General features: G+C 39.3%; 2 protein-coding genes across 4 annotated transcripts in view; one reads left to right on the forward strand and one right to left on the reverse strand.

Annotated features, from left to right (window-relative positions):
- Positions 1–867, reverse strand: part of Zpbp (zona pellucida binding protein) — a 161,924-nt gene extending 161,057 nt beyond the window's left edge. The window contains exon 1 of one of the 2 annotated variants that reach the window (XM_021177972.2): positions 523–867. In XM_021177972.2, the coding sequence (XP_021033631.1) occupies positions 523–823 (301 nt within the window). In that variant the 5' untranslated portion in view covers positions 824–867. The remainder of the gene's footprint in view (positions 1–522) is intronic. The other variant, XM_021177973.2, reaches the window with a different exon arrangement.
- A 267-nt stretch (positions 868–1,134) lies between these two features.
- The window catches only part of Spata48 (spermatogenesis associated 48), a 48,891-nt gene continuing 40,042 nt past the window's right edge, over positions 1,135–9,983 (forward strand). The window contains exons 1-2 of one of the 2 annotated variants that reach the window (XM_021177971.2): positions 1,135–1,208; positions 9,303–9,403. Coding sequence is in view for 1 of the 2 variants with exons in the window: in XM_021177968.2 (XP_021033627.1) it covers positions 2,726–3,299; positions 9,303–9,403 (675 nt within the window). In the remaining variant the exon portion in view is untranslated. Of the gene's footprint in view, positions 1,209–2,616; positions 3,300–9,302; positions 9,404–9,983 lie in introns of those variants that run through there. The other variant, XM_021177968.2, reaches the window with a different exon arrangement.

A 9,983-nucleotide genomic window follows, 5' to 3' on the forward strand; every position in this document is an offset into this window, starting at 1 on the left:
GAGAGGGAGAGGGAGAGGGAGAGGGAGAGGGAGAGGGAGCAACCAAACCTTTCTAGCTAAAAAGCAAATCGAGTAAGCGCTCATTTCTTTCTCCAATATATAGAAACTAGGATACGTTTCCAACTACACCCTGCATTTTACATCCAGAACCAACAGAGGGCGCTGCACTATCAAGGATGGTCTAAAAGCTCACTAGGTCCACAGCACAGATTCAATACTATACAGAGCTATATAGACTCGCTCTGAAACACACGGCTGGCAAAGACCCACGAACTGAAGTTTTATTAAGGCACTTTTAAAGCTTGGATAATCTCTTGGAGCAGGGCCTCCTTCACGAGCCCACAGAGGTATTTTCTATGCAAATGTAGTTTTCAAGATTCCTACACAAAACTAGGCTCACTGGGGCTGTCCCTGCCAGAGAGGGTGTCCTTGTGTAGTCGGAGTCACGTGACACCGGGCCAACGCAATTCTCGTGAGGAGCCGCGGCAGCCAGAGCTCCCGCCATGAGGTGCCGAGCCTCACCTGCAGGGGGCGCCCGCAGCAAGGCGCAGAGCAGGACGGCGGCCAGCGACAGCGGCGAGAGCACGGAGCCCGAGGCCCCGGCCCGCCGCCGGCCCCGCGGAGCCCGGCCCGGGGCCAAGGCCTCCATCCACACGCCGCCGACGGCCGAACCTCGGCGCAGAAGGTCGTTACCTGGCGCGCGCCCACCCGCCGCCGGAAGTTGGCAGACGGCAGGCCGGAAGGACGGACCGACGGACGCGCCACTTCCGCTCGGGTGATGTGCGGGAGGTGTGCTAGCTTGGGACCCAGCTTGGATACACATGGAAGGCAAGAGGTCGATCCCCTAGGGGCTCCCTTGACTTCGAGGCCCCCGCACCACTAAGGAAACCCTCCAGAACCTGGCTGGTCGGAGATTCCAAAGCGAGAAGAATCTTGTGTCGCAAAGTTCTAACCTTTGCCTTCCCATGGTGTCTGTGTGCAGAGGAGAAACCCCTCTTATTACCTTGACAGTTTCAGCCTTTAAGTGCCCAATGGCAGCAGATCCTGAGAACGGATGACTTAATGAATGTACACCTCTCATAAACTTCCTGGCTATAGTAATGCCAATGCATGAAGTTCCTGACTGTTGTAATGCGAACGATTGTGGATTATCGGTGTGTGGGACTTTATAGAAAATGCATGCAGTGAACACCTAGGAGAAATTAAAGGTATTGCCTTAAAAAGTGGCATGATGGGAAAATGGAGGGAATAGACCATAGATGACATTGACTTTCATGCAGTACTCAGCTTGGAAGATCATCCTCAACTTGGATTCAGGAAAACATACAAAACCAATTCAAGGACCGTTTATAATGAGAATGTATTTAAATTGAAAGAGAACCATGCATCTTTTCTGCCTTTTCCAAAGGATTTAATGATAGTCCAACTAGGATAAAAATAAATTTTATACAAATATATAAAAACACTAGAAGCAGACTCTTAAATGTTTTCACTTTAACATGAAGAGATGGGTAATACGGAGTGGAATAAAAACTTACTGACCTTCATGTTTTGGATAAACTGTCCAGGACCTTATGGTGAAAATTTACCCATTTATTTCAACGTTATTGCTTGTTTTGTAGTATATTGCAAATTTTCAGTCATCATAGGTGGGCATGGCTACATTCTGCTTATCCTTACTATCATACAATTGATCTGATTTAAATATTCTATACCTGACTCTTGTAGAAGCCTACCTTCTTTATTTAAGGAGGTGTGAGCTATTACCCTTCAAATTGTAATAATTAAACTTAGTTGCAGTTTTCATGCAAAACCAAATTGTCTAGTTAAAAACAGCTCTTAAGTGGACTGCTATGCTTATCATTTAAAATAGATCTTCTTTTTTATGCTGCCATTTACTGAAATAACATAAGTACCTCATTGTTTTCATTCTAAGAATTGTGGTAACCTAAAGAAACTGCAGATAATTTAAGGCATTTAAGAAAGGACTTTTACATTGGTTATGATTTATGAATTATTTTTCTTAAAAATCAGTATACTGTATCTTCCTTGTTAGTGTATTTAAATTAAACATCTATCAATGTTTATAATTTATCCCAACCCAAAAAGTACTTATTTCTAGTTTGTTTGTGTGTATCTCTGTGTGTGTGTGTGTGTGTGTGTGTGTGTGTGTGTGTGTGTGTGTGTAGGAGAGAGAGACTGTATATGTATTCACTACATCAACTTCGGTATATTCTTTAAGTTACTATCTTACCCACAAAATATGAACATATTAAATTTTTACATATACGTGTGTGTGTGTCTGTCTGTGTGTGTGTGTGTGTGTGTGTGTGTGTGTGTGTGTGTGTGTGTATTGGTTTCCTGAGCATTGGAGAAAAAGGTATAATGGAAATATTACTAGGACTTTTTTCTGTGGTTTGCCTAAAGAATTGCATTATGATGTACATAATAAGTAGTTCCGTGAGCTATGGTTCTACCTGTTGCCAAGCAGCAAAGGCTCTTTTTGTGGGGTTATTATTATTATTATGTCCTATTTCTATACTGGTCTATCTCCCTCTCAGCAGAAAAAAATTACCTTAAGATTTTTTTAAATGACTAACATTTAGAAAATTGAATTAATTTTATGGTAGATTAATCCTAATCTTCCATTACTGGAAATATGGGTTTTTAATAGTTAAATGGTAAAAAAAAATTATCAAAGGAATTTAATTCATAATCCTCAAAAATGATGAGACAGTACATGGATTTGGAGGTCAAAACCATGCCTGGGAAGATCAGTATCCCTAAAAGGTTCGCCTTCTCAGAAGGAAAGGCTATTGAGCATCCAGATTACCCGCACTACAGTAACCTCTTACAGAAAATGAACATGCCCTTTGTGAAAGGACTTGAAGACAGACATAACTGTGACAGATTTGAAAAGAAATCCAACCCTACATTTTTAAAACATCATCCTTATCCGCCTTCAGTCCTGCCAGACTATCATCTTCACTACCCCTATCCCCCACCATATGGGAAGGCATATCCATTAGCACCATTGCGTGATGATGTGCCCTTGGGTGACCCCTGCTCAGGATTTATGAGTCCTGGTGGAGATGCTGATTTAAAGCCTGACATAGGCAGAGCCATACCAAACCTGGCGAGTTTCCATGATGTGAAACCTCAAAATCGAGTTCCTAGACCAGACAAAGGATTTCAAACAACAATAAAAAGGCAAACAATACTTGCAGAAGAACTAAAACAGGATAGGAGGTGGAATTCCAGGAAAGTGCCAGACATTTCCATCAAGGCAAGACTTGGAGGTAAGTAAAGCAACATAACTTTTATATGTTCTTCAAGTGACGCAAAGGAGAATGAGCTTGAGATTTTTTAAATTTTTGCAGTTAAATTGACATAAAATGACTGAACAAATTATTTTCAAGTGGATTTTAAGAAGGCCTTCTTACAAGTGATACAATGTATAAATCTGCTTATAAAACACAAATGATTTCTTAAATTTAAGTTTAATTGGTCAATAGCAAATATATTAACAATTAATTTATTTTAATTATACAGATAACTTATTTTACAAAATAGGATCCATGTGTGGTAAATTGTGTAAAAGCTTCCCTCATTGTTTCTCTCCCTTATAATCAACCTGCTGGTTAAAAAGTTAGATTACATGGACTGAAATTAAATGGAAAAGATTAAAGTAAATTGGATAAGAACAGGAACCAAAGCGAAGCAAACCCCTCATAAGTAGTGGTATGCTTCCGATGGCTGAATTATTGGTGTCACTGTCATCTGTACTATGATTCTCTGGTCAGAGATGCAGTGAAAAATATCTCCAAAGGAAAACCACAACTATTTCCTGTGTAGGGAAGTGTGCATGGTAGGCAGGGAAGGTGTAATAAAAGATTAACATCTTTGACTATGGGAAAAGGTCAGAGCTGGGGTGCTTTGGCTTGCTACTGTGTCAGAAATTGCAGGATGCTTCCAGAGTTCATCTTTAGCTCTCACCTAAAACCTTAGAGGATAAAGAATGACAATGTGTGATGAAGGACAAGGCCACCACATGTCTGCACAGTAGAAATGCATTCTATCTGACATTCTGCCCAGAGATGGACCATGAAAAGGGTACTCAGCGTGACTCCAGCCTCACTCTCCAGCTGGTTTTAAGCTGGGCGAGGAAACCTGGAAAAGCATAAGCAAAGGATGTGTTGTGCTTTTCATATATCATTCAATTTATGGTTGTCTTAAAACAACCATAGGAAGTTCCGGAGTTATAGAATACCTATATAGAGTATTAACAAAGTCAATAGATTTTAAGAGTTGGTTATCTGAAAATTCTATCCAGGGAAATATGCTACTGATAATCAAATACAACAAATAGTAAACACTATGTTCTTAGAAATTGAAAAGGAGCTTGAACTCATAGTTTAATACTAAGAACCCATCATTAAAAGAAATGAAGTTGGCTGAAGAGATGTCTCAGTGGTTAAGAGTACTGACTGCTCTTCCAGAAAATACAGGTTCAAATCCCACATGGCAGCTCACAACTGACTATAACTCCAGTTCCAGGGGACCTGACACTCTTACACCTAATCACATAAAATTAAGTAAATAAAAATTTTAAAAGGAAAGAACGTCTTGTATAATCACGAATACTAATCAGGTAAGCAGAAAACTCCAGTCCAATCTAATTTCAAAGGCAACATTGTCAGTCAGTTCTTAAAAGTAGTTCTCACCCTGAATTCTCATTCCAAGAGACTTTAGGCTGAAGAAAGGACTTACTAAAGGAACTAAATTACCAAAATGGTTTTTATAAGCATGGCAATAACAACTTAGAAGCAAATTTAGAATTTATCTTGGAGGTATATTTTACTGCCTGATTAGAATAAAACCTCTGTGTTTAAGCTTCAACATAAATACAATATGGGATTGACTCCCATCTTTATCTGTTATGTGACACGGATCTACTTTAAAAAATCTCTGTCTACCTGTGTATCCTTACTTATAAACTAAGGGAAGTAATTCATTTCATGTTACCAATGACCGTTTTATGATTCATGTAAAAATAATTAATGTGAAAAACAGAACCAATGTGGCCAGATAGCATAAACTAAGCCCCAGAAAATTCAGTTGCTTTCTATGTTAATTGGAAACAATATGCATCTTACAAAATTCTAAGAATTAAAATGTATAATGGCCAGGAAATTTTCTGGAACCTGAAAGAATATTCAACAAATAATAGCCATTATTATTAATGATTATCTTCTAACAGTTTCAAAGAGTAATACTTGAGATTTGTGGATTGAGTTCCACATAATTTTCAAGTGTTTCAATGACTTTGAAGATCCTAGAAATGTTTATTAGTCATAAATAACTAGTATGTCAGATTTCAGGAAAAAAAATAGATTCACATCCCCAATAAATCCTGACAAAGAAAGAAATCTTAGACTGTATTATACTACATTCAGTATTATCTTTTTGTTATTGTTAATTATTTATTTATACCCCAAATGTTGCACCCTCTCCCATTCCCCCTGGAAGAGTTCTTCCTCTCCTACCCCTTCTTTAACCTCTGAGAGGGTGCCACCCCCAGACATCTCCCCTCCTTGGGGCATCAAGTCTCTACAAGAATACACATTCTCTCCCACTGAGTCCAGACAAGGTAACCCTCTGCTACATATGTGCCAGGGGCATCTGACCAGCCCGTGCATGCTGGTCTTTGGTTGGCTTAGTCTCTGGGAGCTCCCAGGGGTCTAAGTTAGTTGGCGCTGTTGGTCTTCCTATGAGGTTGCCACCCCCTTCAGTCCTTCCCATAACTCTTCCACAGGGTTTCCAACCTCAGTCTAATGCTTGGCTGTGGGTATCTGCATCTGCCTCAGTTAGCTGTTGATACAGCCTTTGTAAGGACAGCCATGTCCTGTCTGCAAGCATGACATAGCATCAGTAATAGTGTTAGGACTCAGTGCCCACCCATGGGATGGATCCAAAATTGGGCAGGTTACTGGTTAGCCATTCAGTTTCTGCTCCATTTTTCCCCTACATTTCTTTTAGACAGGAACAATTTTGGGTCGACATTTTTGAAGGTGGCTTGATGTTCTCATGCCTCCACTGGAGGTCCTGTCTAACTACTAGAAGTGGTCTCTTCAGGTTCCACCCCCCACTTTGGGGCATTTTAACTAAAGGCACCCACATTGAGTCCTGAGAGTCCACCTTACACCAATCAGAATGGCTAAGTTTAAAAGCTCAAGTAACAGCTTATGCTGGGGAGGATGTAAAGAAAGATGAACAAGCCTCCATAACTAGTGGGAATGCAAACTGGTTCAACCACTTTGGAAATCAATCTGGCAGTTTTTTAGAAAACTGGAAAAAGTTCTACCTCAAGAGTGGTTGGTTGCAACAACAGTCCCTTATTTCTCACAGTTATAGAGGATGAGAAATCCTAAGTCAAGCAGTCTGGAAATTTGACGCTTCATGAAGCCCTCTTCCTGTTTTGCAGATGCTGCCTACTCCCTCTGTCCCTCAGGCAGCAGAGAGAAATAGAAACCCAATGCATCATTGCCATTATGAAAGTAATGTAAACAATAATGTTACGTGTATAATAGGTGGTTGATAAGCATGCTGGGTGTTTAATCTGCATGCCATATACTTGGCTCACACTTCGATAGTCTATAGTTTCGTCTTCCAAGTCTGATGACAATAAAAATGAAAAACAGTCAAAATTGTAGAGGAGGAGAATAGGAGGAGGAGGAGGAGAAGTAGATGAAGGAGGAGGAGAAAGAAAGAAAGAAAGAAAGAAAGAAAGAAGAAAGCAAGCTCTATTTGATATGAAATATATTCATTAAGCTGGGAAGGGAAGTTACCAGAGTGGAATTCAGAGATTCAGAGATGACCACTGATCACCTGGGCTGTAACAAGCCATCCCTCATAATCTTTTTCTTGGCAACATCTCTGACTGCATAGCTCCCAAATTTTAACTTCACCATTCCAGGGTTTGTACAATGGATTAATTCCTGGAGCAAAACTATGATTGGAGGACAAAGAAGGCTGTTCTGTTCCTAGGAGATCACAGAAGGATTATCTCTGGAGACTACCAAAGTTGAGACAGCATGCTCACTTCTGTTGGTCACCGGAGTAAATCGCAGTAGTTTCTGAAAGTTTTAAAACACTCTAATTAAAACACTCCAAAGATATCCATTTACAGTTTAAGTTCAAGGCTTTTCTGTGCTGAATATTTTGTCTCTAGTTCTTCCACCTTCCCCACCATTCCTTCCTGATACTTTGTACAATAGCTGTGACTAACACTCTGCAGTTTTAATAGCAGTATACTTTCATAGACCAGGGTACTGTACATACTGTTTCCCTGCCTGGAACAACTGGTTTTCATCCACTTCCCCCTTTTTAAAGTTTACATCCTATTTAATTTTCAAGATTAGATCAGTTATCATTTTCAAGAAGATGTTCCTAACTCCTGACGATCTGTTTGGACCAGATAGCCCTTTTCTGCAACCTCACAGAACTCTGGACTGCATTCTTGTTGCATTTACCACATAGTGGTTTTCAGTACTTGCATGCATGAATTTTCTGCTTGATCATCATTACCTCACAACCACATTATCCTTGTCATCTTGAGATGCCCATAGCTTCCACTTACAAGACAGCAAATACTTTGAAAGCTATATTTTTGTAAAACATCTTACATGGATAGTGTCATCAGATTTCTAACCTATCATTAGATTGATTAGTATCTAGAATTGGTTTTTGCTTATATATATATATATATATATATATATATATATGTGTGTGTGTGTGTGTGTGTGTGTGTGTGTGTGTGTGTGTGTGTATACACAGATTCCTAGTATTCAAAATTCCTCCTACAGAAGCCATTTAAACACTGAAGTAATTCTCTGGCATGCTTTAATTTTCTAAGTGGATAAATCCCAAAATATTGTGTCTTCATAACAACTCACATTGCACAGACTATCCCTACACAAATCTCTCAAAGATCCAGTAAAGTAATTAGATAATTCATTATAAGATGTCTAATGCCATGTATTATAGAGGAATGTTGGGGGAGTTGTTTAGTCAGAGGTCACCCAAACTGCTTTTAAAGGAGGTTGATGTAGATCTCTCTTAACTCTTCAGACCACCGCCACCATCAAAAACAGAACATATTATGTTACCAAATGTCTTTATGTTAAGCTGTGATGCAGCCTTTGGATGGGAATTGGCCTTTCCACTGCAGACTCACATGCTTGCCCTGGGTGGGTCATGCTATTCTCCTTAGTCTGTGACTGTGTGACTGAGGAAAAAAGAGCAAAACATCTAATCCTTACCCCCATGCTGACACTGAGCTGGTCATGTTCCTTACAAAGTCACTCTGCTGCAACTCTGAAGGAAAGCTCCTGGCTACTCTCTCAGATGCTTATAGACAACACTTCCTTGAAATGAGACCACAAAATTTATTGTCCTCTTTATTTTGCTTTTTTGGAGCTAACTTGTCTTTTTTTAAGGGGGGTTATAACAATCCATATATGATCTTCAAATCATGGATTCTGCATAGATTCACGATCCAATGGGGCATAGGCTCATGTTACCATGTGATAGGATGGTTTGCCTCCAGTACACTTCGATGTCCTATTTCCCCAGAAAAGAGTTAGAAATGGCTCAGATAAGCTTTATAATGGAACAAGAAGTTTTATTTCCAATTTTTTTAAGCTGAGCATTTTACCTAGAGACCCACATTTCCTATATGTGGGGTAAATTAATCACTATTATTTGTTTCTGCCTTAATAAAGTGTAGTGTAGCTGGAGAAATGGTCCTGAGAAGCCAGCAGTATTCTGCTTGGCTTACACTCCAGGTGAATAGATAAGCTGTGCTTTGTGCCTTCTGCTGTGGCTACAGTATTTGCCACACAAAGTGGACATTGCTTTCGTATAGATGAAGATACCCAGCAATTCCATGTGACGGACTTAGATTCTAGGTCTTTGCTCTAACAGAATTTAAAGTTTGTAGGTTTGGTCAGTAAACACACTTTTTGTTTCATTTGATGTACACAGCTAATGTGGGAATTAGGGAAATGACCAACTAATTCAGAGTACACTGAACTGAGTGCAGGGTTGTGATCAATTATGACCCAAATTTTAAATTGCAATTTTAACATGTATTTAACACAATTTGGGCAGCATCAAACTAAGCCTACAATTCCCAGAAGCCTTGTTACAGTTTAACATACATCAACTAAATATTTTTAAAAGGTATCACTGTGTGTGTGTGTGTTTTTTTAACCTAAAGTGCATGAATTTTTGGTTTTCAGGTTGGACAAGCCCATCGAAAGTTGTTCCTGTACCAGTCCATGAACATGAAGTAGGCACACTAAGTCGCATATATACCTTTGACGAGGAGGCAACAAGTACAGTAAGATGGGCTCAATACATAGTACTATAGAATGTAGTTTGTTTCTATCATTGTTTGTGTGCTTAGTACTTTCTTCCCCAGAGGAAAAACTATTATTCACAAAGTGCATCCCTTTTTTTTTTAGCTTTTAAAACAAACAAATAAAACACTTTAGTTAGTTTAGATCGTACCAAAATGTATAAATAATATATCAGCAATCATAAAATGCTTCAGCTGGAGAAAGAACTACTTTTCACATAGGGGCCATTCTAACCATATCCCAGTACAGCACATAATAACATGCCTTACTTACTATTGCATGACAAGCCACCTCAGATTGGTGGCTTTGAAGACCTATCAACATCATGCTAATATAAATACCTTCAAACAGAAAGTGCTCTATTGAATTGTTATAATTTAATTGTTCTTTTTTAATATGTAGGCCATTTTTACATTTTGTAGCCCATGTCATTATGCTAAACAAACCAGACTCAAAGACAAGAATTGCATGCCCTGTTCATACTTGCTCTCTCTCTCTCCTCTCTCTCTCTCTCTCTCTCTCTCTCTCTCTCTCTCTCTCTCTCTGTGTGTGTGTGTGTGT

The sequence above is a fragment of the Mus caroli genome, chromosome 11, assembly GCF_900094665.2.
Source record: "Mus caroli chromosome 11, CAROLI_EIJ_v1.1, whole genome shotgun sequence".
Classification (NCBI taxonomy): domain Eukaryota; kingdom Metazoa; phylum Chordata; class Mammalia; order Rodentia; family Muridae; genus Mus; species Mus caroli.